General features: G+C 48.2%; 1 protein-coding gene, 1 long non-coding RNA gene and 1 pseudogene across 2 annotated transcripts in view; 2 read left to right on the forward strand and 1 right to left on the reverse strand.

Annotated features, from left to right (window-relative positions):
* Window positions 1–27,730, reverse strand: part of RIN3 (Ras and Rab interactor 3) — a 136,251-nt gene that overhangs the window by 87,722 nt on the left and 20,799 nt on the right. Inside the window, exon 2 of the mRNA XM_086363179.1 lies at window positions 6,683–6,890. Within this exon, the coding sequence (XP_086219305.1) occupies window positions 6,683–6,890 (208 nt within the window). The remainder of the gene's footprint in view (window positions 1–6,682; window positions 6,891–27,730) is intronic.
* Window positions 21,236–23,823, forward strand: LOC147349115 (uncharacterized). The gene is made up of 2 exons (XR_015149454.1): window positions 21,236–21,364; window positions 23,735–23,823. It is a non-coding gene; the product is annotated as an uncharacterized LOC147349115 (long non-coding RNA).
* LOC147349116 (5S ribosomal RNA) lies at window positions 22,507–22,625 on the forward strand (annotated as a pseudogene).

Genomic DNA, 27,730 nt, shown 5'->3' on the forward strand with positions numbered 1-27,730 from the left:
GGCTATCACTTAGTAGCCATATTTATCAGTGAGTTTCCTCACTGATAAAATAGAGAGCCCCCGGAAATTCCCTGGTGGTCCAGTGGTTAGGACTTGGTGCTTTCACTGCAGGGGCCCGGGTTTGATCCCTCGTTGGGGAACTAATATCTTGCAAGCCACACAGTGTGACCAAAACATAAAAATTAAAAATAAATAAATAGAGAGCCCGCCCCCTGTTCTGCAGGGCTGTTGGAAAGATGAGAGATAGTACTTGGCAACACAGCAGACCTGCTGGCTGTGTCTTCTTCCCTGGTCCTAGCACCCTGAAGGGGAGAAAAGCGGCTTCTCTGATGCTTTTGCCAAACTAATATTGAATGGAATTGGTATCCTTGGCCCACAGTAGAGGAAGATGCCTTGAATGTGGCTGGTCCATATCACAACTCAGGTTACTGCAACTCTTGCTAACCCCTCACTACATAAAGCAATCTCGCAAGAGGTTTCATTCATTAAAAGACCACCTTGAAGTCTAGAAGCAATGACACTCCAGTAGCAACACTGAGTGCCCAGATCTTAGTTTCTAGCATTATTCTCCAATGAGAAATGGCTGAGCCTAGAACGAGGGCAAGAAATACATAAGATAGTCTGGAGCATCTTGTAATGTAAGAAAGTGAGGAAGTGCTCCAAACAAACAAATAGGTAAAACACACACAGAAAGATGGGGGTTCGTCAAAAGGGACACAGGAACCAACTGAAAGAGCTCCCGGTGGCCAAGGTTGAAACAATTTGAGCAACAAAATAATTATAGTAGTTTGAGGCTATATTGGGCCTCCCTGGTGGCTCAGTGGTAAAGAATCCAGTACAGGAGATGCAGGTTTGATCTGGGTCGGGAAGATCCGCTGGAGCCCTGGAGAAGGAAATGGCAATCCCCTCCAGTATTCTTGCTTGGAAATCCCATGGACAGAGGAGCCTGGTGGGCTACAGTCCACAGGGTTGCAAAAGAGATGGACATGACTTAACAACTAAACAACAATGACAACAGTGAGTTATAACTCAAAGCATAAAATAAATATCCGTGAGTCCATACTGATAAAGTAGCTGATTGAATAAATAAATAGAGGAGAAGAGCCAAATCCTTTGTGCAGAAGAATTTCAAATAATTTACATAGATGCTCTACCCTCAGGGAGGGGGAGCACATGTCCCCACTCCCTGAGTGTGGGCTGTGTAGAGTGACTTCCTTCCAAAGAGGACGGTGTGGAAGGGGGAGGGGAAGGAGTAACTTCACAGTGGAACCTGACAGGTGATCAAGGTCAACATCCACAGTGACGTCATGTTGATAATACGTACTTAGTCACCATGGGATGAGAATGGCACTTTGGCTCTGGGATCTTCCTCCCTCAAACCCATACCCCCATCTAAGTGAAAGTGAAAGGGAAGTCGCTCAGTCGTGTCCGACTCTCTGTGACTCCATGGACTGTAGCCCACCAGGCTCCTCTGTCCATGGGATTCTCCAGGAAAGAATACTGGAGTGGGTTGCCATTCCCTTCTCCAGGGGATCTTCCCGACCCAGGGATCGAACCTAGGACTCCCACACGGCAGGCAGACACTCTACCATCTAAGCCAGCAGGGAATCCCCATCTAACCATCAGACAAATCACAGGTAAGGGACATTCTACAAAACGCCTGACCAGTGCTCCTCAAAGCTGTCAAGATTGTCAAAAACAAAGAAAGTCTGAGAAACATACAGCCAAGAGGAGCCTAAGAAGACTGAGTATATATGATGTGGTGCCCTGGAGGGGATCCTGGAAACATAAAATGACATTAGGTAAAAACTAAGGAAATCTAAATACAACTGTGGGTGTTAGTTAATAATAACGTAGCAATATTGGTTCACTAACTGTGACAAATGTACCAGACTAATGTTAGATGTTAACAGTGGGAGAAACTGGGTGAGAAGTACACAAGGGAACTCTCTTTACCATCTTGGCAACTTCTTTGTAAACGGAAGACTTCTAAAATAAAACTAAAAGAAAAAACACCCCACCCTTTGGGTGTAGAATGAATAAAGGTGGCTTTTGACTGCCTTGCTCTGAGTCCATGCAAATCAAAAATGGGCCAATATGTTCCCAGCACCTTATCAGAGACGCAGGCTGCAGGAGATGGGGAGGGACTGGACGGGGGTGGGGGTAAGTGGGTGGGGATGTGGTCAAGGTCATACAGATAACTGGGACAAAGGGGCGGAATCTCCAGTCTCCTGACCACTGGCCCCAGACTTGATGAAGCACTGTCCCTCACCAGTGTCGTGAAGGCGTGGGCCGTGTGATCTCTGAGGACCCTCTGAATTCTCACAGCCTGGGGGCTATTCAGTGTCTGTATCTTTAAAAACTATGAAGCCATTGCACTGATGGAAATTCAGACAGTTCCCTGAGAGTGATACTATACAGCAAAGGGCCTTCCCAGCATCCCTGCAGATCACACCGTGCAGACTCTGCACTTTCTAGCTGTGTGACCTCAGGCAAGTGACTTAACTTCTCTGTGCCTTCATTTTCTTATCTGGAAATGGAAATGCCAATAACACGGACCAGAAAGAAGTCACTGTGAGAATCTAATAAGATCATGCAAAGAACAACTTTGGGTAAAAGTGGGACAAGTTTGTATCAGGGCACGGGCCTCAGGGCTTTGCTTTCTGCTTGAAAATACAGAAGCTCAAGGGGAGAAGAAGGGGTGAGGGCAGAGAAGTGAACAGAAGGTGTCTCCTTCAGTTCTATGGTCCCCAGGGCTGCCCCAATCCCTGTGGCCACGGAGGGGGCAGTAAGGGGGCAGCAGTGGGAAGGGCCCAGCTGACCTCCTCCATCTCCCAACCTGTGGTCTTAACAGTAGCCTGTGGTCTCACTCCTGGGATCAGATTCAAGGCTCTGGACACAGGGCTCAGCATCTGCCTCCTCCAGGAAGTCTGCCTGGATCAGCCCACCCGGACATGTTCCCTCCCTCTTCCAGGTCCCTCGCTGTCCTACCTTTCACATAGCACTTAGACATCTCCTCCCCGTGCCATCTCATTCACATCCACGCACAGAACTCGCCCTCCCAGACACTCTGAGAAAACAGTGGTAAGATCATAGTTCATCCATCTTCATATGTGTTTAAGGTCATAGCTCACCCATCTTCGTACATGTCTCATACCCACACCCATCTGGTATTGGTTGAGCTCAGAAAGTCACTTCTTTTTCTTTCCTGCTACTAACTTTCACCCTTGTGAGGGGTGTGCTCTGGCTTAACTAGGACTGGGGTCAAATCTCAGCCCTGTAACTCACTACCCATGTGACCCTGGACAGGTGACTTCACTTCCAGTGGCAGATGCTGCTGGGTCCCACCCACTCTTTTTAGCAGACCCCAGCCCTGCTTCCAACAGCCAGATTGGCATCTCTTTGCCCACTGGCTATTTCTGGCCAGAGTCAGAGCTTCTCATACTGAGAGCAGAAGGGAGGTGTTGGGAACATGAAACATCACCCCCCACTGCCTGGAACCAACGGCTCTCAGGAGTTGGTCAATAACACCAGCTCCCTCAGCCCTCTGGGGGGAATGACCTTGAGATATGTGTTCTGCCCTGGCCCCCAAAGTGCCCCAGGAGAAGCCAGCTCCATGTGTCCTGGGGTAACCTGCATGAACGTGAAAGTGAAAGTCACTCAGTCGTGTCCGACTCTTTATGACTGCACGGACTATACAGTCCATGGAATTCTCCAGGCCAGAATACTGGAGTGGGTAGCCTTTCCCCTCCCCAGGGGATCTTCCCAACCCAGGGATCAAACTTAGGTTTCCCACGTTGCAGGCAGATTCTTTACCAGCTGAGCCACAAGGGAAGCCCTTTATTAGGGTTAGGGTTGATTTTATTAGCTGTCTCCACTTTCTTGTCTTATTTTCCCACTTGTGGTCGCTAGGGTCACCTCCCAAATAAACCACTTGCAATCAAACCCTCAGGTTGGGAAGCCTTTGAGGTTTTGCCTTTGGGAAGCACAAACAAGGGCAGTTCCCCTCCAGCCTCAGTTTCATTATCTGTAAAATGAGGATCATGGCAGAGTCCACCTCGCAGGACTGCTGCGACGATTCAATGAGATGACAATCTCATTGTATTTGATACAGGGCCTGACATTAATAAGCATGCTCCACACAGACCACTACTATTGTTTTGAGTAGGGTTTATCGCAAACTTTTTGAGGACTGAACCATTTGATGAAGTGGGCATGACTTACACCCAATGCAGTTCGCCTTGGGATGGGTCCTCACTCTCTGGTCCACCTCCATCTACACACAGGCTGGACACACCTCTCCTGATGACCCAGAAAGGTCCAGAAAACGGCCACCCTCAGCATTGCAACCTTGCACTTGGGCCTGTTTTTCAGCTACATCCTCCCCTCATATCCTAATAGGAGAGTGGATAACCAACCAGGCCTGCAGCCTGGGAATGCTGACCGGAACACCTGCTGGTGTGAGTCTCCAATTTTATTTTCTATGCAGTTTCATCATCTGCTCTGAAGCCTTCAGTCAGTTCAAAACGGAAAGCCTTTAGGTGGGGGAGGAATGAAACAACAAACCTAGTTTTCCTGAGGACTGTAGTCTCCCTGCCTGCCCCCTCTAACCCTGCCAGGCTGATCTGGTGCTGTGGTGGGGCTGGGAAGGCTCACAGGGCACCTACCTCATACCTGGGGGCAGCCTCCCTTTGCTCCCTCGGATTCTGCTTGGTCTTCAGGCCGATATGGGCCCCACTCACTATGGCAGGGGCCTCTGTGGGGCTTACTAGAGGCCTCATGTTGTTGTCGCTGCCGTTGTTCAGTCCTTAAGTCGTGTCCAACTCTTTGTGACTCATGGACTGCAGCACGCCAGGCTCCCCTGTCCTTCCCTATCTCCTGGACTCTGCTCAATTTCATGTCCATTGAGTCAGTGACGCTATCTAACCATCTTATCCTCTGCCACTGTCTTCTCCATAAGTTCCAGTAATTCCAAAGTTCAGGTACAATTGCCAAGTTGATGGATTTTTATCCAGTCCATGGTAAATGAATCCACTATCCACCTGAGTCTCCTGTGTTTAGGAGCTTGGACTATTCCCCAGAGCGTAGCGATGCACACCACACTGAAGGTGAGAACAACACAAATGGCTGAAAGATGTGATTCTATCTGTGTCAAATAAACCCTGTACATGGGAGCTCCCCAGCCACCTGGGTTCAAATGCCAGCTCGGGCACTGGCTCACTGTGTCCACCTGGGGACACTCAACTGCATGGTATCTCAGTTACTTTATCTGTAAAATGGGCATAATAGTAACATCCATCTCAGAGGGCTGCTGTGAAGATAACCCGCACTGGAGAACTTAAACTGTGCCCAGAATACAGTAAGTGCTTGGTGAATGGCTTCCCTCAAGGCTCACATGGTAAAGAATCTGCCTGCGATGCAGGAGACCTGAGTTCGATCACTGGGTCAGGAAGATCCCCTGGAGGAGGGCATGGTAACCCACTCCAGTATTCTTGCCTGGATATTCCCATGGACAGAGGAGCCTGGCGGGTTACAGTCCACGGGGTCGCAAAGAGTTGGACATGACTAAACAACTAACCCTTTCACCCTTTAGGAAATGCTAGCTATTACAGATGTGGGGGTCTGAACTCGAGATGAACCAGACACACACGTTCAGCAAAAATGACTTCTGGAAGCAGACCGGTGGCTGTCAGGGGCCAGGGGAAGAAGGAATAGGGAGTAACTGCTCAATGGGTATGGGGCTTTATCTTGGGGCAATGAAATATTTTGGAACTAGACAGAAGTGCTGCTTGCACAACCTTGTGAACATACTAAATTGCTCACTTGAAAAAAGCTAATTTTATGTTATGTGAATTTCACCTCAATTTTAAAAAGCCCCAAACAAAAAAAGACTTCTGTGTAGTGGGTAGGTGGAAAAAGAGTAGGTGGCAAAGACCTTTATCAGACACTTTACTTCTTTATCATTTCTGTCCAGCTTGATTTTTTTTTACAGTAAATATATATATATATATATATATATCGCTTTTAAAATTAAACAAATTCTAAAAATTTAAAGGAAGTAGCATGTACGGGGGTGGTGGAGGGTGGGTGGGATTTGATGAGCTCTGACTCATATTCTATCATGTACCTATCTATCTTCCTCTGTGATGTTTATACCATGGGGAGGAAAATACTATTAATGGCCCCATTTCAAAGAGAAAAGTGAGGTTCAGAAAATTTAAGCCATTTCCCAACTCACAGAGCCTGACTCAAAACCCCCCCACTAAAAAAAAAACCACTCAAACAAGAGAAACCTTTCAATTCTATCACACAGCCCCTCGTCCTCACATGTAAAATAAGGCAGATGTAAAATGATTTCTCGGGTTCCTCGGGCTCTGATACTCTCTAGTCCCTGGATGCCTGGCTGAGTTCTCGAAGTGCCAGTCCTGCTTGGGACACCCAAGTGTCCAGACACACCCCGCTGGCCACGCTGCCCGAGGCTCGGCAGCGGGACACTTGCTCTCCAAGGCAGAAACCAGACGGCCCAACAGTCCCTCAATCCTGAGTTCTGGTTGGAACGCTGATAATCCTAAGAAGAGAGCAAACGTGCAGGCAGAGGGCAGCTACTTCCGTGGGAGCTGGAGCAGCTCCTTACAGCTGTACCCGCCCACCGGCCACGAGGTGGAGAGACCACCCCACTCACCCCGGCCGCCTCCCGGTGTAGGATCCTGGCCGCCTCCACCCGGCCCAGACCCAGCTGCAGCCACACTGGGCATGTCTTGACGAGTTTCTCCAGGACGCTGAAGTCCCGGCGAGGAAGGCAGTTCTTCAGAGTGCCTGGCAGGCCGGGCCCCACGCCATCTTCCTCCTCCTCTTCCTGTCTTTCTCCTTTGCCAACATCTGGAATAGGACTGCGAACAGAATAGAATGATCAGCGCATCCTGACGCAGGTCCAGAGAGGACTTGACAACAAATGGGGATTCAATTCTTATTGGATTGAATAAATCATGCTTGCTTATTCAGCATCTGCATAGCCAGGGCCTTTGGGGGAATTAAAAAATGGACAAACCATGATCTTCACCTTAAGGCATTTAAAATGAGTAAGACATACACAGAAACAAAGAGCTGTAGCACAAGATCAGACTAACATAGCAGGAGGACAGTGCAATGGAAGGAGCCAATTCCAACCCAGGGTGGGTTCATGAAAACAATGGCATCTGAGCACAGACCTGAAGAGAATTAAAAAAACACAACAACAACTTCTTAACTGAAGTGTAACTTACATACAGTAAAATGCACTAGTCTTTAATATACAATTAGACAAACTTTGACATATGTCTGCACCCAAGTAACCATCACCCAGATCAAGACAGTTGTGCTGTCCAGTATGATAGCCACCAGTCATACCAACTCTTGAGCTGTCTGAACTAAGATGCACTGTAAGTGTAAAATACACACAGGACTTCAAAGACTTGGTATGAAAAAAAAAAGACCACAAAATAGTTCATTAATAATATTTTACACTGATTGTGTATTGAAATGATCATTTTTGGACATACTGAGATAGAACATCATTAAAATTAATTTCACCTCTTTCTTTTTCCTTTTTTAGTGTGACTACCAGAAAGTGTAAAACTACATAAGGGGCTTGCGTTATATTTTGGTTAGATGTGCTGATACAGACATTTCCAGGTTTCCCTGTCTCTCTCCCAGCCAATCCTCAGGATGAGGATGTAACAGGTCAGGGCCCCTGGGAAAGGAGGAACATCACAGGCCTGAGAAATGGCAGGGCAAGTAGAAGACCGGCCCAAGAGATTCCAGGCTCTCCACAACACGCTTGCTCCACCCGACCCCCTACACACACACGCACGTGAATTTGATTCCAGAAAAGGAGGAAGAGCATCTTGGTGCCTCAAATTCTGAGTCGGGGGTAGGGTGGGGCTGTGTGGTCTGTTTGCCTGCTACCTGAGGAACGAAATCTCTCAGGGTTTGTTTGTTTTTTAGCTGCGCCCTGACCAGGGATCAAACCTGTGCCCCCTTCAGTAGAAGCATGGAGTCCTATGCTACCAGACCACCAGGGACTTCCCAGGGGTGAAAACCTTAATCAGATAGAAAGGGGCAGTTATAAAACCAGGGAGATGCAGCTGGTGCCTCTCCTTCATCCTGTATCCCTGAGATGCTGGCGACGGGCACCAGAGATCAGGGTGGCATCTGCTGTTAAGGAGCTGCCTGGGGGGTGGGGTAGGATGAGCCCTGCTAGAGGCACAGAAAAGTGGAACCATTTGCTGAGGTCAGAGGACATGGGGGACCCAGGAGTCCTGATGAGAGAACAGCATTCCCTAGAGGGGAGGGCAGGGGTCCTGGCGGTTCTCTGGGTGGTGGGGAGGCTGGGAAAGTGAGGTTAAATGGGTCCAGTTGTGCTGGATTTTGCAGAGACCAGACTAGAAGGATATGTATAGTGAGAGATCCAGCAAAGGCAGTGTACTGAAAATTCCCTCTTCTGATGCTCCTCACTCCTAAATCCTTCTAGAAGCCCGCCCTCCCTCCCTGGAAGCTGCGTGTGTCAGGGGTTCTTATGAATTTCTCCTCTGGGTCCACATAAGAGTGTGCCAGGTCACCAGGCCAACAGGAGTGTCCAGGCAGCTGCAGGTGTCATGGGGCTGGGAGGGGCAGCTGGGGGGCATCTACAGGCTGTGGAATTGGGTCTCATTTAGAGTTTGAGAGCAGGGCAGCCCAGCTCATTCGGACATGACCTCTTCCCAGACCCCGAAGTATGGTCCACATCTCCTCTGGGAAAGCAGTAAAGACAGCGGAGGCCAGAATCACCCAGAAATACACATTCTTGGTCTTCTAGGTTCTTCTAGCCTTCCTTGGAAGCACAAAAATATCTTCTGGCACCAAAAGGCTTTATAATCATCCTAAAATCTTCTTGCTTGGCCCCAGGCTTCCCCTCAGAGGCCAATTAGGACTCTAACAGCCACTGGAGGGAGAGCAATTGGCTCCCACTTCCTCTCTGCCACTAACTAGGCTTAGGTTGCTTAGTGAAGCCTGTGAGAACATCTGTTCCCTCTTAGGGCCTCAGTTTTTGCATCTGTACAATGGGGAGAAGTGGCCTGGAAGACTCCTCTATTTGCCAGGTGGCCTAGGCAGGACCTGGACTTTCGGGACAAGGGTCCCCATTTTCTCTTGTGGAACCAAGATCAAACAAACTTTGAAAGAAATGAGAAAGTTCGCCTTGAATTCATTTATACTATGAATATTTTCTGAGGGCCTGAACACACCAGATGTTGTTTCAGGCATTGGGTTAGAGCAGAGAACAAAACAGTTTAAAAATGAGAAAAACCCCTCATCTCTGGAAGAGGAGTCAGGCCACAGACAAGGTGAAGGGGTGCCTTGCGGTGTTAGATGGTGCTGAGCACTGGCCAGGCAAGCAAAGGGCTGGGGTCAGGGGAGCCCTCATTGAAAAGACTGAGTAACATCTGGATGCAGACAGCTGGGGAAAAGATTCCAGACTCAGGGGCACCAAAGGCCTCGAGCAGCAGGCTTGAGCTGCCTGGTCCAGGAGGAACCACGAGGAAGCCTGGGGGTGGCAGGAGGTAGAAGGGTGAGGGTGGGAGAAGGTGAGGTCAGGGACCAGGGGGCTGGGGGGGTGTCTCTCTAAGGATTCTGGATCTACTTGGAGAGTTGCCTCTAAATCCACATATATAAGCACCTTCCCTGGGCTTCTGGCTAGCAATTTGCTCTCACCAGCCCCTGGGCTTTCTTGGCAAGAAGAAATGGACTGGTTAAGATGTGGTGGGGCCTGGCTGGCCTCTGGGCCCACAGAGATGAACCCAATCCCCTATCCCCAGCCCCCAGCAGTCCCACCTGCATCTTGAGGTACAGGCTGCTGCTTTCAGGGTGACCAAGTAGAAACTCTGCCCCAGGCTCCAGCACCAAAGGGACTGTGTCATCTCTCCTTTTGTGATCATGTCGCTGCCCCGCTCTAAAACTCTCAATGGCTCCCACTGACGGAAGAGTCCAATCCAGTCCCTGATACTGGAGGCATTCCCATTTGGAGCCCCCAGCCCACAGAAGGAGGCCGCTGTCCACCACCCCTGCAAACCTGCACATCCCCCCTTGACACTCTTGCTCCAGCTATTTTGTCTACCTGCAGTACCTCCAGATTCTCTGTGACTTCCTCTCAACAGGGAGGCAAACATTTATTAGACTAGACACAGAAAGCAAGAACCATAAAGGAAAAGATGGATAAGTTAGTCATATAAACATTGAAACTTGTGCCCATGAACACACCTCATGAAGAAAACGAAGATTCAAAAAAAAAAAAACCCCTTCAAGACTCAAACTACAGGCTAGGAGCAAATATTTGCAAAGCATGTATCTGATAGAGATCACACAAATTAATTTTTTAAAGGGGCTTTGAGGATGCTTCAAAGAAGAAGACATGTCCAGGAAGCAGGTAAAAAGTGCTCGACATCATTAGTCATTAGGGAAATGCAAATTAAAACCACAACAAGATACCACGACACAACCACTAGGATGGCTAAAATTAAAACGACTGATAACATCACATGTTGGCAAGGACGGGAAGTAAACAGAACGCGCATGCTTTATTGGTGGGAATGCAAATTGGTACAACCACTTTGAAAAAAGGCAGTCTTTTCAAGTCAGCTTTCATATACACCTGCTCCGTGGCTGAGACATTCCACTCATAGATACGTACCCAAAAGAAAGGCAAAAGGAAAAGACCTCTCCTTGAGTGTTCATATCAGCTTTATTCCTAATAGCCCCAAACTGGTCCAGACATCCGTCGATCAGAGAATGAACAGACGGGGGTACCTCACACAGTGGGAAAATATTCAACAACGAACAGGAACCACTGATATACACCATCCCGTGTATAAACCTCAAAAACACTGCTGAGAGAAAGGAGCCAGATGCCAAAAAATACATATGATGTGTATCCATTTATATGAAATTCAGCTGGTACACTTAGCTAAGTATATTTACATTTTATTATATGCAAATTTTATACCAAAACAATAAAAAAGAACCATAAAGAAATACTGAACTCTAGTTAGTGATATATGTGCTAAATATTCTGGGGTGTCCAGAAGTTTCTTCAAAATGCAGAAGAAAAAATAAGGTGGAGAGACAGAGGAATAAACAAAAACATCAAGGGTAAGTGCTTACTCCAAAATTATTTTGACTCTTCTGTATGTCTAGTATATTTTTTATAACAAACCACTGGGGATAAAGTTTTCCCATCCTTCAGGGCCCATTCAGAAGAAGGCTGCCTGATGCACTACAAGCCCTAGGCTTGTGTGATCTCTGGCCAGATCCTTTACTTCTCTGGGCTTCCATTTATTCACGTGTATAAAAATACTTCATAGGATAGTTGTGAAAATTTGATGGGACATTTGTCAAGAACTTGGCAGAGTGCACACAATTCAGGAAATGCTAGCTACTGTTTCTCTTTTCAACTCGCTAATTGGAATTCTTATTTTCCTCTTCTCACTATACTTCTCCCACATTGCAGCCTTGATTTTAGGACCCAGCACATTTCGAGTGGGGCACACCTTTGTGTATTGCACTCATCTTGGACCCAAGTCAATATCTGAGCCCAGTTCAAGTTCAAGTGCCAGGGAACCATGGCTTGACGTGAACAAAAAAGCCAATTTCGGGGCACAGAAACAAATAACTTGGAGGATCCTTTTTATAACTTGAGCTCAGCTAGTGCCGGTGAAAAGACAAATAAGACCTGGGGTTACTGCAGAAACCTTCCAGACATGAGCACTGAAGGGGCTACGTGTGGCCACTCACACTAAATGCTCAAGAGGCCAAAGGCTCTTAAGATGCTGCTTTCCAGGAATTGTCCAAGTTGTTCAATGTTCTCCTTCCCCTCTGGGTGGTCGAGGGTGGAAGTAACAAGGGTTTGCTCAGGGCCCTCTAAGTGGTGGCTTGGTAGGATCGGAGGCTTGGAGTGGAAACTCTAAGTTTCAAAGGCTACAGCAAGGACTGTAAGTTAGCGAAGGAGCAGCTGAGTCTGGGGGAGGTTTGGGCCTTGCACCAGGTCACAGGAGCAGCAGAGCCCTGGAGGGACAGAGTGGCAGGGACACCTGCTCTGACCAAGCCAAGTAAGGAAGGGTAATGGGGCCAGGAAGACGCCCCTTACCCTCTGAGTCCCTGATGACCTTGAGCCTCAGGTCACTTGAGCTCTCTGGATGCCCACTTGTGACTATTAAATGCTGGAGCTGATGCTGGAGCTCCAGGCTGGACTGTCAGGCTCGAGCAGGATGGCAGAGGTGCAAACACCCTGAGCCAGCATCATGCAGGCTGTTGCACTGCCATGATCACGGTCATTAAACAGCTTGGCCACACCAGCTCTGACTTTGAGGGACCATCACTGAGCCCACGCGACAGCCAATATGTCATCTGCTGGCACAGTCAACCACCCCAGCACCCACACCCTCCTGCTCACCAGCCAAGCTCCAGCTGAGGGCTCTGCGAAGGCAGCCACTGGAACCCCGAGTAATGAATGGCACTGTTAGCACAAAATAATGAGCCCAGACACTTGAGGGCAATTCCACCAAAAGGAGAAATCCTTCCATGACTTGTTTCCCTTCTGCTTGCACAGGAGAAACAGATCGGCTCTAATCAGCAGTCCCAACAGCCTTTCAATTCAAGGGGTGGGCTGTCCGAGGACACCCAGGCTGCCCCACCCAGGTGCAGGGTGGCCAGACACCAGGAAAAACCCTTGCCCTGGGCCAAAGGGACCAGGCCTGGGCTCAGCATCCTGGCTTATTTGGGGACCTTCTCACCAGCATCCAGAGGAATGAGGGACTTGGCATGGTGTGTCCACCTTGGCATGCTGCCTGCATTGAGTCATGGGCCTATTAAACCTTGGTGAGGAGAAAGGAAAGCCCTGCTCTGGGGTGGAGAGGCCACCCGAGGGGCCCACCTGGGTGTGGGGTCAGCTAAGGGTGCGGGGCCCTGGCTGGATGCTGCCTGTCTGGGAGAAGGCCCCTTAGTTCCCAGCTCACAAGGGTGCTGGCCTTGGGCTGCCTGTGTGGGCCCTGGGGAAGCAGCTCAGAAAGTTCCAATGACGCATCACTGGAAGGAGAACTAAGGCCCCCTTGTGCAGACTTGGCCGGAACTCGGGGGGTGGCGGGGCAGTGTGGGATGGAAGGGGAGGACTGGGAAAAGGCCAGCTCTGTCCCACCCGCAGTCCTGACCGGGCCCCCACTCCAGGACCAAGTGAGTCTACTGAGAGAAAGAGACCTGGGCCCAGCAGTCAGTGTCATGGGATGGCCCGATCACTCTGTACAAGGGGGTGAGCACACAGACGACATGGAGGAGCCAGGGTGGGAGGGGCGGGCCCTGGAAATGCCAGTAAGGGCAGCAACGTGCCTGTTCATCCCCAATAGCCCGTGGCACACAGTCATCCTCACGCCTACTGGAGTGGCTAGCACTGTGTCCCCCAGAGAGACTGATCCAAATTCTAGCACCCAGCCCCTGCAAATGTGACCTCACTTGGAAAAAGGATCTTTGTAGATGTAATTAAGGATGACATCATTCTGGATTTAGTGTTAGTTGCTCAGTCGTGTCCGACTCCTTGCGACCTCATGAACTGTACCCTGCCAGGCTCCTCTGTCCATGGGATTCTCTAGGTAAGAATACTGGAGTGGGTTCATTCCCTTCTCCAGGGGATCTTCCCAACCCAGGAATCAAACCCAGCTTTCCTGCATTGCAGGCAGATTCTTTACTGTCTGAGCCACCAGGGAAGCTCTCTGGATTTAGGGTGGACCCTAAATTCAATGAGAGGTGTTCTCATAGAAAGACACAGAGGAATCCTCTGGCTTCAGTGGTTAGGGCTCTGAGCTTCCACTGCAGGAGGCAGGGATTCTTAGTTTAGGGAACTAAGGTCCTGCATGCAGCAGCCCCCCAGACAGACACAGAGATACAAGAAGGCAGGGAAGAAAGTAGAGTTAGGAGTTTTGAACACCAAGGACTGACGGCTACCACCACAGGCTGCAGAGAGGCATGGCCCTATTCTCTTAGAGCTTCCAGACAGAACCAACCCTGCTGACCCCTTGGTCTTGAACTTCTGGCCTCCAGAACCATGAGAAAATACATTTCTATTCTCAATAGCTGGGAGGTTCGTGATGACTTGCTGCTGCAGCTCTTGGAAACTAACATATCTACCTGATGCTACTGCTGCTAAGTCACTTCAGTTGTGTCCAACTCTGTACGACCCCATAGACGGCAGCCCACAGGCTCCTCTGTCCCTGGATTCTCCAGGCAAGAATACTGGAGTGGGTTGCCATTTCCTTCTCCAATCCATGAAAGTGAAAAGTGAAAGTGAAGTCGCTCAGTCGTGTCCGACTCCTAGCAACCCCATGGACTGCAACCTACCAGGCTCCTCCATCCATGGGATTTTCCAGGCAAGAGTACTGGAGTGGGGTGCCATTGCCTTCTCCGATCTACCTGGTAGTCTCATGTAAAGATGAGGACACTGAAGCACAGAAAGGTTAAACAACTCATCCAAGGTTGTGCACGTGTGTTCAGTCATGTCTGACTCTTTGCAATACTTTGGACTGTAGCCCGCCAGGCTCCTCTGTCTATGGGGATTTTTCAGGCAAGAATATTGGAGTGGGTTGCCATTTCCTCTCCAGGAGATCTTCCCCACCCAGGGATCAAAACCAAGGTTCCTGGGGCTCCTGCACTGCACGTGGATTCTTTGCTTGCTGAGCCATCAGGGAGGCCCAAGGTCACACAGCCTCTAAGTGGCAGAGCTGGGCTTCAAATCTGGACAATCTGAACCCAGAGTCTGGGATAATAACCTCTATACTACTCTAGTTCTTGAAGAAACTTTAAAAACTTCCCATGTATATGTATCCTTATAGTACTTGGCAAAGAAAGTGCTCATTAAAGTTTGTGGCAGAGAAGGCAATGGCACCCCACTCCAGTACTCTTGCCTGGAAAATCCCATGGATGGAGGAGCCTGGTAGGCTGCAGTCCATGGGGTTGCTAGGAGTCGGACACAACTGAGAGACTTCACTTTCACTTTTCACTTCCATGCATTGGAGAAGGAAATGGTACCCCACTCCAATGTTCTTGCCTGGAGAATCCCAGGGACAGGGGAGCCTGATGGGCTGCCATCTCTGGGGTTGCACAGAGTCAGACACGACTGAAGCGACTTAGCAGCAGCAGAAGCAGCAAAGTTTGTGGACCCATTTGGAATTTATATAAACACAGAGACAGAGAAATATAAACATACACAGAAATAATGTCCTGAAGGCTCTGTATGACATCATTCAGTTCAGTTCAGTTCAGTTCAGTCGCCAGTCGTGTCCGACTCTTTGCGACCCCACGAATCGCAGCACGCCAGGCCTCCCTGTCCATCACTAACTCCCAGAGTTCACTCAGACTCACGTCCATCGAGTCAATGATGCCATCCAGCCAACTCATCCTCTGTCGTCCCCTTCTCCTCCTGCCCCCAGTCCCTCCCAGTATCAGAGTCTTTTCCAATGAGTCAACTCTTAGCATGAGGTGGCCAAAGTACTGGATTAAGAACTGTTATTTCTGAGAAGTGCACACAGAGGGGCTGTTTCAAATTTTTATGCCAATTATGCATTACTTCTATGATTAAAATCATCTTAAATCAATGTGTTTGATTTACACTGGTTTGTCACATAAATGCATGTAGGGTGGAGAGCTGGTGGCTTTGGGATCTCCTGAGCCGGCTTGGTGGTCATTTCACACACTGCCAAGCCAGCTCTGCACTGACTCTAATTGCCTGTCCAGCCACACTCACCTCCAGTCTCCTCTTCTGTGAAATGAGGAGTAAGTGTAACAGGCGAGGGGGTTTCCCTCGGGAGTGGAGAGGATGAGATGCGCACACTGCTATTATCCCGAGAGTGACTGACAGCAAGCTTCTAAGAGCCATAACTGAATTGCCCAGTGGGGCTCCCAGGCCCAAGCTGAGCTTCCAGAAGTCCAAAGCCTCCCTCCTTTTGAAGTGACAGCTATTTCTCAAGCTGGGGCAAAACTGTCCAGAGGCCCCAGGGGTGTTTTCCTCGTGTCTGATCCTGGAGAACCAGCTGAGCCTTGACACGCCCTGGGGAGGTGGGGGGCAGTCACTCATGGCTGTCCCCACCCACTTTCTCACTACAATTAGAGACGTGGTGGTCATTTCACATTCCACGTAGCCCCATGATGAAAACTAGGACTCAAGCAGTCTCGGGCCCAGCCCTGCCACATCTGGCCATGTGACCCAGGGTGAGATGTTTAACCTCTGTGGTCCTCAGTTTTCTCATCTGTGCAATGGAGCTGGTAAGCCCTGCCACGTGTAATGTGCACGAAGCAGCATCTGGCACCCAAGAACACCTCACATATGTCACCACTCTAGCTGGCCTAACCACACATGTGGTCCTGCCCTGTTTCTCCTACGAATGCCAACATGAGAAATGGCCTGGGATAGGTGAGAACCCATTGCTCAGCCCCCTGAATGCCACCAGCACACCAAGGAGGAAAAGCACCCTCATGAGAACAGAAACAGTTGCACCTGCTCTGAAAGACTGTCAAAATCTAAAAGAGGGGTGCTGTAGCCAGGCCCCAGCAGCCCCACTCCCAGGACACACACAGGCATAAGGAGACAAGTGATAATAATGAGAGAAAATGGGAACAACCAATGTCCATCCATGAGAAACAGACATGAGAAAATGATAAATAAGTTGTGATTCTTCCACCCTGGACTATCACACAGCTGCTAAAAGGTAGGAACCAATTGCTATTGGGTGAAATCTCAAAATCCTGTCAGTTGCATTGATGTTAATTTCCTGATATTGATCCTTGTGCTGAGGTTATGTAAGAGAATGTCCATGTTTGGGAAATATTCACAGACATATATGCAAGTAAAGAAGCACAATGCTTGCAACTTACTCTCACACAGTTCAGAAAAAGTGAAGAAGAGAAAACCAACAGATGTGATAAAATGTTCATAATTGGTAAATCTGACTGAAGACTGTAATACAGAAATTCACTGTACTACTCCAGTAACTTTTCTGGGAGTCTGAAGTTATTTTAAAAGAAAAAGTTAAGAAGTTTTAAAATCAAACAAAACAAAATTCCAATGTTGAATAAAATAAGCAAATTACAGAAGGAATGAAAACACTTATATAAAGTGTAAAAGTGTACACAATAGTTCTATGTTTTCTATAAATACACAGGCACACCAAATCCAGGACAGTGGTGACCTCTGAGGAGCTGGAAGAAAATGGAATCTGGGAACTGTGTGAAGGAGGCTTTGGCCAGTTCTGCAATGACTTATTTATTTTTAAAATGTCAGAAACATGCATCTTCTCCCAAGGTCCTCCAGAACCTGCCACAAGCCCAGGCGTTGTAGAGTGGGGGTCTTAGGACTTTACTGAGTCCAAACTCGCTCTGCTTGCTGCAAGACAGGCCGATGAATCGAGGTGTTGAGAGAAGGAATATGCCTTTAATCAGAAAGCCGGCTGACAGAGAAGATGGCAGACTAATGTCTCAAAATGACCATTTGTCGGGTCTGGATGCCAGCTTCTTTTATAGAACCAGAGAGAAGCAGTGAGGAACTAAAGTCAAAAGGCAGAACAGAGAGGGGGAAGCAATGAGGAAGTGAAGTACTGACACAAAGAAAGGGCCATCAGTCTTACAAAACATCTCCGGAATAGCCAGCCTGTGGAAGGGGTGTGTTAATCTCTTCTTTCCCGCAGCGGTTCACAGGTGGGCAGGGTCAGATTATCTTCCTAAAAGCTGAACAAAAGGCTAACAATTAGTCCAACAATTGAGTTTGCCTGGTGACTCAGATGGTGAAGAATCCGCCTGCAATGCAGGAGACTGGGATTCCATCCCTGGGTCGGGAAGATCCCCTGGACAAAGGAATGGCAGCCCATTCCAGTATTCTTGCCTGGAAAATTCCATGGACAGAGCAGCCTGGCAGGCTACAGTCCATGGAGTTGCAAAGAGTCAGACACAACTGAGTGACTTACACACACATACAGTCCAACAGTCAGGCAGAGGGGCAGGGTCCTCTGAGGCAGGCCATTATGTATTGTTACAATGGTGGCCCTAGGGGTAAAGACCCTGCCTGCCAATGCAGAAGACATAAGAGACTCGGGTTTGATCCTTGGGTTGGAAAGACACCCTTGAGGAGGGCATGGCAACCCACTCCAGTAATCCTGCCTGGAGAATCCCATGGACAGAGAAGCCTGGAGGGCTACAGTCCATGGGGTGGTAAAGAGTAGGACACGACTGAAGTGACTGAGCATGCACATAACAACAGCAGCAATGAAAAAAAAGTCAAAGAAACGGTTCCAAGGTGGAGTCAGAACTGGTTCTTCTCTGCAACAAGAACACCTAAGCCTGTCCCTTCTGCCAGGCCAGTTCCTCTGGAATGACTCCCATTGTTTGTTTTCTTTGGCATTTTTAAGACCGTTCTGGAGCCTGAGGGCCTGTGTTGAAAGGTAATCAAGATGAGTCCATCCAAAGAATCAGGCCCTGGGGGACTTTAAGGAAAATCTTCTGACAGCTGCATCAGCAGAGCAGAAGCCAGAGAAGGTCACTGGGACTGTGTCTCCACACTGTGGCAGCCACAAGACTTGGGCCAAGGAGCAGCAGCTGATGCCAGAGTGAGTGACAGCTTGGAGTTCTGACTACAGGTGAAGATGAAGATGCCAACGGGAACATTCAAGACTGGCGGCAGGTATCTGGAGCTGGGAGAACTCCTTCCGAGGCCCCGGTGCTATGAACAAACATCCACTCTGGGCTCAGTGTCCCCCACTGTAAACAGGGAGCCTAGGCCACTGATGAAATTAAAACTCATATTTTAGAGCAAGATGAGAAAATTTAAAATAACCCGATCTATTTATTTTTGGCTGTGCTGGGTCATCGTTGCACGGGGTTTTCTCTAGTTGCGGTGAATGGGGGCTACTCTCTACTAATAGCTGCAGTGCAGGGGTTTCTCATTGCAGTGGCTTCTCTTGTCGTGGAGCACGGGCCCTAGGGCACAGGCTCTGGAGTTGTGGCACGTGGGCTCAGCAGTTGTGGCAAATGGGCTTAGTTGCTCTGAGGCATGTGGGATCTTCCCAGACCAGGGATCAAAGTCATGTCCCCAGCATTGGCAGGCAGATTCTTTACCAGTGAGCCACCAGGGAAGCCCGAGATGAGAAAATTTAAACATAAATGTTTTCCTTGCTGGTTTGAGCCTCCTCCCTCCCCCTTAGTGTGTGTTGTTCAACCCCATTAAGCAAACCTCCCTAGGTGACAACATTCCTTCTTTAATTTTATAAGGGGCCACGAGGACCCATGACCCGCTACACACTTTGTAGTGCAGATCTGAACTGTGTAACCTGTCAATAACTTGACTATGGCCTTTTCTCAAAAACTTCATTCCTGGGCTCTGACCTCTAAAAGGGTGGAACAATTCTCAGAGCTTTCTGAAAGACAGTCTCCTGGATTATAATGCTCAGGTCGGTGCAAATAAAAATGTTCATTTCTTTCTAGATCAACTATTTTTTAAAAGACGTATTTATTTCTGGCTGCACTGGGTCTTCGTTGCTGCACGAGGTCCTTCTCCGGTAGCAGCAAGCGGGGTCTACTCTTTGTTGCAGCATTCAGGCTTCTCACTGCAGTGATTTCTCTCGTTGCGGAGCACAGGCTCTGGGCATGTGGGCTCAGTAGCTGTGGTGCATGGGCTTAGTTGTCCTACAGCACGTGGACCAGGGATTGAACCCGAGTCCCCTGCACTGGCAGGCGGATTCTTTACTGCTGAGCCACCAGGGAAGCCCCTAGATCAATTATTGATTAATTCTTTCATCTACACCACTTGCCTCAGAGGTCATGGGACAGGGTAAGGAAGAACTCAGCCACAGTAGACACCTAAGTGGTAACTCCTAGATGAGATGAAGAGCTCATGACCGTTCATGGAAGAAGTCAAGGCTCATCAGATCCTGGGACAGGGCAGGGAAGGCGAACCCACTGGTGAAGGAGGAGAATCTGGGAATTTTGGGGGTGGATGACCATGAAACCAAGCCCCCCGGGAACTGAGTTGCCCCACTGGGTTTATGATTAACCTCTTTATCCAAAACTTGATTCCTTTTCTTGGCCTGCCCCTGTTCCCCTCAGGATTGAGGTTTATCAAAGAAAAGGGGGAACCGAAACCAAGTAGGACACTTTGGGGCCTTCCTTGGTACAAAAGCCCCTTGCTGTGCCGTTTCTTGTTTGTAGAAAAAGGCTTTGATCTCCTAGGCCTTCCCTGAGTTCCAAAGAGCAGACTTAAGTAGTCAGTAATTAGGGAAGCGAGGGAATGTAGAAACAAAAGGACAGCAGTCCATCAAGAAAAGCAATGACAACTTAGCAGTCCAGTGATTAAAAAAAAGTGTCCTAGTCCCTCCCTAAGGGATACGCAGAACAGTCTGATGCATATCTTTGAGTTGTTCTGCAGAAACTAACATCAGCCACCCAGGTAAAGGATGGTCACTACATGGCTGACCATGAGCACAGAGACTCCAGACTGGCTGGAACCAGGTTGATGAAGATTCCCAAAACATCACCCTGTTGCCTCACCACCAACCAATCAGAAGAATGTCCCTGAGCTGCTGTTCTCACCTTATATTGCCTTTAAAACCTCTCCCTGAAAGCCACTGGGAACTTCGGGTCTGCCTTTTGAGCACTAACTGCTCATGCTGTTTGCTTGCCACTTGCAGAAAATGCTGTACTTTCCTTCACTACAAGCTGGTGTTCGTAGATTGACTTCGCTGCACGTGGGTGAATGGACCCACGTTCTGCTGAGTAACAAGCACTCCAAAAGACCTGTTGGAGCAGCTGGCTTGGATCAGTGACGTGCTATTAAGCACCTGTCCACGACAAAAAAAAAAGTCCTGACGTATAGTGAATGAGGATTGCCATGGCTGTAAGTATTCCCATCATTGCTAATAAGAAGTTATCGATGATTTAACAACTATCTTAAAATTTCTGAATATTGAACAAGACTTTGTAAGCCTATCAGCTGTCCTCTACCTCAGAGGTTCCCCTAACACTGGGAACTCTCTATACCATCACAATACGTAGCTATATCTGTTTGAAGACCTCTAATGTGAGGGAGCTCACTACCTCACTGGGCAAGTCATTCTGAGAACCAGTCCTCGATTTCTATTGGGATGAAATCTGTTCCTCTGAATCCTTCCTCTTGTTTCTTTTTCTACCCCTTATAAGGCCACAGGGACAACATGCCCCATCCCCACGCAGCCCTTCAACTATGCAGAGAAGGCCAACACATCTCCGCTGATGCCCTAGGGTCAGCTCTTCTCCAGGTTGATCAGCCCCCCTCTCCTTATGGCACCTACAGGTAACATTTAACTTTTCCCCTGTGTCTGACACTGAGCCACACATTGGTTTACACACAGTCTCCATGAATTTGCATACGGAGTGCTTTGCTTTCTAGTAATATTTTAAGGTGTACACTGAGATAGTTTTCAGTACAATCACAGAATCATGCAAATATCACTGCAATTCATTTTAGGATATCTTCATCATCCCAACAAGGAATCCTGTCCTCATTAACTGTCATTCCCCAATTCCTCCTAATGCCCCAGCCGGTGTCAACCACCAATCCATTTTCTGTCTTTGTAGGTTTGCCTTCTGATATTTCCCATACGGAATCACACAGTATGTGGTCTTTTATGTTTGGTTTCTTTCACTTGGCATGTTTTTAAGGTTCACCTGGGCTTCCCTGGTGGCTCAGACAGTAAAGAATCTGCCTGCAATCCAGGAAACCCAGGTTCGATCCCTGATCAGGAAGATCCCCTGGAGAAGGGCATGGCAACTCACTCCAGTAATCTTGCCTGGAGAAGCCCATGGAGAGAAGAGCCTGGTGGGCTACAGTCCACGGGGTGGCAAAGAGTCAGACATGACTGAGCCACTAACCCTTTCACTTTCACGCTGTCATGACTTACATAATGCATCAGTCCTTTCTTCCTTTCTATTTATTTATTTTTGGCTATGCTGGGTCTCTGCTGCTGTGCACTTTTCTCCTGTTGCAGCTCGTGGGGGCTACTCTCTAGTTGTGGTGTGAGGGCTTCTTTTCTGCGGAGCACGGGTTCCAGGGCACGTGGGCTCAGGAGTTGCAGCTCCTGGGCTCTAGAGCACAGGCTCAGTAATTGTGGCACACAGGCTTAGTTGCTCCACGGCACATGGGATCTTCTCAGCCCGAGAAGATCCACGTCTCTTGGACTGGCAAGTGGATTCTTTACGACTGAACCACCAGGGAAGCTCCAGTGCTTCATTTCTTTTTAGTACCAAATAGTATCCATTGTATGCACATACCATTTGTACTTGTCCCATTAGTTGATGGATATTTGGGTTGATCCGCTTTGGGGCCTTTATGAATAACGCCACTGATATTCATGTATGAGTTTCTGTAGAGACATTGTTTTCAATTCTCTTGGGTATATACTTAAGACTAGAATTGCTGGGTCATACGGTAACTCTGTCTACGGCCATACCACCCTGAATGCTCCAGATCTCATTTGATCTTGGAAGCTAAGCAGGGTCGGACCTGGTTAGTACTTGGATGGGAGAACTCCTGGGACTACTAGGCGCTGTTGGCTTGGGCTTCCCTGGTGGCTCAGTCGGTAAAGAATCCGCCTGCAAGCTGGGAGACCTGGGTTCGATCCCTGAAGAAGGGAACAGCTACCCACTCCAGTATTCTGGCCTGGAGAATTCCATGGACTGTTTAGTCCATGGGGCCACAAAGAATCGCTCAACTTTCACAGTAACTATATTTAGCAAGTGAAGAACTGCCAGGATGTTTTTCCAAAATGGCTAAAGAATTTACATCCCACTGACAGTGCGGGGCAGGGGGGGGTCCCAATTTCTCCACATTCTTATCAACACTTGTTATTATCATTTTGAAATATTTATTAGTTATTTATTCGGCTGCATTGGATCTTAGTTGTAGCATGTGGGATCTTCACTCTTCGCTGAGGCATGTAGGATCTTTAGTGGCAGTGTGAGAACTCTTAGTTGTGGCACACGGGACCTAGTTTCCTGACCAGTGATTGAACCCAGGGCCCCTGCATTGGGAGCGCAGAGTCTTAGCCACTGGACTACCAGGGAAGCCCCGTTATTAGCTATCTTTATTGTTATAGCCATCTTAGTGGGTATAAAGTTGTATTTCACTGTGTTTCTTTCTTCCAGTTTTACTGCAATATAACTGACATACATCATTGTATAAGTGTAAGGTGTACAGAATAATGATCTGGCTAACTCACATCATGAGACAATCATCACAAAAGTTCAGTGAATGTCTCATCGTGATTTTGACTTATATTTCTCTGATGTAAAACTACACTGAGAATCTTAATGATTGATGATTTGTACATATTCTCTAGAAAAATTTTTTTTCAGATTCTTTGCCTGTTTTGAATTAGATTATCTTTTTATTATTGAGTTGTAAGTTCTTTATATATCCTATGTTTAAGTGCCTTATATAAAGTGTTCGATTTGCAAATATTTTCTCCCATTCTGTGGGTTGTCTTTTAATTTTCCTGATGAAAAGATGACGGTGTCCTTTGAAACACAAAAGTTTTTAATTTTGGTGAGATCCAATTTACCTATTTTCTCTTTGGTTGCTTGTACTTTCTGTGTCATAGCTAAGAAACCAACATCTAGTTCAAGATCATGAAGATTTACCCCTGTTTTCTTCTTTTACACTTAGGTCTTTGTTCCATTTTGAATTAATTTTTGCATACAATGTGAGATAGGGTCCAACCTCCTCCTTTTGCATTTGGAGATGCTTTTGAACTGTGGTGTTGGAGAAGACTCTTGAGAGTCCCCTGGACTGCAAGGAGATCCAACCAGTCCATTTTAAAGGAGATCAGCCCTGGGTGTTCTTTGGAAGGAATGATGCTAAAACTCATGTGAAGAGTTGGCTCATTGGAAAAGACTCTGATGCTGGGAGGGATTGGGGGCAGGAGGAGAAGGGGAAGACAGAGGATGAGATGGCTGGATGGCATCACTGACTCGATGGACGTGAGTTTGAGTGAACTCCAGGAGTTGGTGATGGACAGGGAGGCCTGGCATGCTGCGATTCATGGGGTCGCAAAGAGTCAGACACGACTGAGCGACTGAACTGAACTGAACTGATCCTGTTGTCCCAGCAGCGTCTGTTGTAAAGATTATTTTTTCCCCAATGAATTTTCTTTGCACCCTTGTTGAAAATCAATTGACCATAAATTATGGAGTGGTTTTGAACCCCTTCATTGTACTGTTTTTATCCTCCTGAGTGTGCTGAGTATCCTTCTGTCTTTCTACCTCTGAAATGTAGAGTCTCAAGCTAGGAAATAATCTCCCAGGTGTGGTCTGAGCAGCTCACAAAGGAGCATGACCATCACCTCTCTCATCTAGATAGTCTACTCCTGTTAACATGACCTAAGACAGCTCAGCTTTTCTGCAGCTACATATACAACATTCTTGGGGAACTATGGGCAACTCTTTTGAATTCTGAGGTTGGGATCACAATGTGGAGATGAAAGGAGACAAAAAGAGCTTAGGAGATGAGTAATTACATGTAGATACTGTTTTCATCAGGATAACAGGGACAACACAAAGGAAATGACACAGCTCAGACTCAAGAGACCATGGTCTGGTTGTGTTGTTCACGCTGAGACCTTTGGCCACTCACTCACTTCCCATCTCCAGGCTCAGCGGCTTCTTCAGTAAAATGAGAAGACTGCTGTAGATTTGGAATGGCAAGTAGGTTGAATTTCCCTGTGAACTCCAGTTGATGGGCAGCAGCTGCCCAGACTATTACACTAAAGGCTCGGTAGAGAAAGTCTGCTGGGATCGCCTACTGTTGTCAGCCACAGGCTGGGTACTGGGCTATGCATTGTCTGAGCGTGGATGAGACCTGAGACTGGGGTTTCTTCCAGCACTATGCATTCCGTGATGCGCAGACCCCTAGCTCATACCATCTGAAGTCTCTCTGCCAAGCCAGACTGGCTCTGGCCCAGCAGACAGTCTGAGAGAAGGTAGGCAGCCAGGCCAGCTTCTCTGTGGCTTCCGCTCCACCAAATGCTTTTTCCTGGACCTGTGAAAGCTGAGCCACAGCTGCCGCCTGGTTCCACCTCTGGCCCAGCCTTTGGAATCACGTGGAGACGGAAGAGAGGCAGCTAGTCGCAGAATCAGCATCGCTCACATGTATATAATCTGCAAATGCTCAACCAATGCTTCCAGCCCAGTTCCATGGGCCAGATAACTGCATGAGGCCCTGATGGGTTCCCACAGTCACTGGGGCTCCAAGAACGGTGCCTGGGATCTGTTGTGAGAGAGTTCCCTAGGTGTCTCCTCACTGGGAGACCAAAAGGCCTTCTGAGATGAGGTAGGGCATAGGGTGCAGCTTAAGCCCCCGACCCTCGGTGGGTGCCCCCTGGGAAGCTGGGACCAGACTTGGAGGGCCCCTGCCCACAGCCTCACCGAGGGGAAGTCAGCTCAAGCAAGTCTTCCGGGCCCCGGAAGTGCTGAGAACAGGTCTGGCTGTCTCAGCTCGCACGTCACAGCCCACATCAAGGGATCGAGTGGGTCCACGGCCTTCAAACTTTCCACACCTGTGTGCTGCAGGCCTCTGCTGCCCGGTGTGTGTCAGGCCCACCTGGCTCCCAGCCCTGCCTCCCGGGCTGCCTGCCTGATGCTCACAGCCTTCCCAGAACTGGGGGACAGTTCCTCCATTCTCCCTCTATAACCTTTGGCTCACGGGTCCCAGTCTCTTTCCATACCCCAGCCAGTCCCTTGAACCCAGCCTGATGGGCAGGTCAGCCTGCTCATCCTGCTGACCTCCCTCCCCCAATCCCAGCCTAGGCTAGGACTGTCCACTGCCGTCAGAACCTGCTTCATAGGTGATGGTACCCATTCTGGCCCCAGTGCTATGTGCGATTAGGCCTTGAGGGGTATGTCGACTAGCAGTTTAAGCATGGGCTTGGGAACCAGACAGCCTGGGTTGGAATCCCAGCATGGTGGCCTTGGCACATGACCAAACAATTCTGTCCCAATTTCCTCACATTTAAAATGGGAAACATAAGCATTACTGCCTTACGGAATTGTTGAGGGTAGTGCCTGACATACAGCAAACATTCATTGAGGTTATTATCATACATTCATTCATCCAGTAATTTATTGAGCATCTACTATGGACCGACACCATTCTAGACTTTTCACAATAATACTTACAATAATAGCCACACACAGTGAAAAAGCACTGACATTCCCTCCCTCCCTCCGCCCCCTTAAAAACTCCTGGGAAATTTCACTGAACATGGAAGTGGTTACTAGAGAAGACAGAATTTGGGGTACCAACTTCTGGCTGAGACTGAAGCTGAAAGCAGTGGGGACAAGAACCCAAGTCACCGAGGGTGATGGACAGGCCCTGTGCATCTCTGTGATACGTGCACGTTAAGGTGCTCTGATGCCAGGCTTTCCTCGTGGCTCAGTGGTAAAGAGTCCACTTGCCAATGCACGAGATGGGTTCCATCCCTGGTCCAGGAAGATCTCACATGCCTCGGAGCAACGAAGCCCGTGCACCACAACTCCTGAGCCTGTGCTCTAGAGCCTGGGAGCCACAAATACTGAAGATGGAATACCTAGAGCCCGTGCTCTGAAACAAGAGAAGCCATTGCAGTGAGAAGCCTGCACGCTGCAGCTAGACGCCTGCACGCTGCAGCTAGACAGTAGCCCCCACTTGCCACAACTAGAGAAAAGCCATGCATCAACAAAGACCCAGCACGATCAGAAATAAATACCGTACATCCTTTTGCACCTTTTGGATTTCAACCATGGGACAATATCACCCATGTGAAAAACGATCAAAGCAGTTTGGAACTTTGAAAAAAAAAAAATTCTCGTTAACGGGGTTTCAGATGTGAAACTGAGCTGAGTTCTGTACATGCAGATCTAGAGAACTGTGCCTTCTTGGGGTGGCTCAGTGGTAAAGAATCTACCTGTCAATGCAAGAGATGCAGGTTCAATCCCTGGGTCAGGAAGATCCCCTGGAGAAGGAAATGGCAACCCACTCTAGTATTCTTGCCTGGAAAATCCGATGGACAGAGGAGCCGGTGGACTACAGTCCACGGGGTCGCAAAAGAGTCAGACGGACGACCTAGTGACTAAACAACAGCAACAAATCAACAAACATAAGGCCTCTGTAAATACTATGCAACTTAAAAAAAGAAAAAGAACAAGGAAGCTCTCTGCATACTGACACGGAAAGGTTTTCAGGATATGTCCTTAAGTGACAAAAGCAAAGTACAGAAGAGCGTCTAGACTGTGCTCTCTGGTTGGAAAAAAAAAAAAAAGGCTTATTTGTATTTGCAAAAAGTCACTCTGAAGGAACACACAAGAACCTAACAACTCGTGGGGCAGGGGTGGGAACAGGCACGTGGGGGGCAAAGGTGGGAAGACTATTTCATTTAATTTTTTTTTCATTCAAGAAACATGAAAATATTGAAATAGTGCAGAAAAAGCCTTGATGCAGTCTGTGGCATTAACCTCTATAAAGATGTCCTTTCAATCCTAAACCATTTGAAAAAAATCACAACTTTTAAAATATATATTTTTATTTTGAATCCTGCAAATGTTTTACCTACTCAAACATAAATAATGTTTCCAGAGATTTCTGTGCCAGGCATTGCTCTAACTGCTTCACATACATTAACTAAGTTGA

The sequence above is a fragment of the Bos grunniens genome, chromosome 21 (genome assembly GCF_055505025.1).
Source record: "Bos grunniens cultivar Pamir isolate PY7600 chromosome 21, Bosgru_T2T1.0, whole genome shotgun sequence".
In the NCBI taxonomy this organism is placed as follows: Eukaryota; Metazoa; Chordata; class Mammalia; order Artiodactyla; family Bovidae; genus Bos; species Bos grunniens.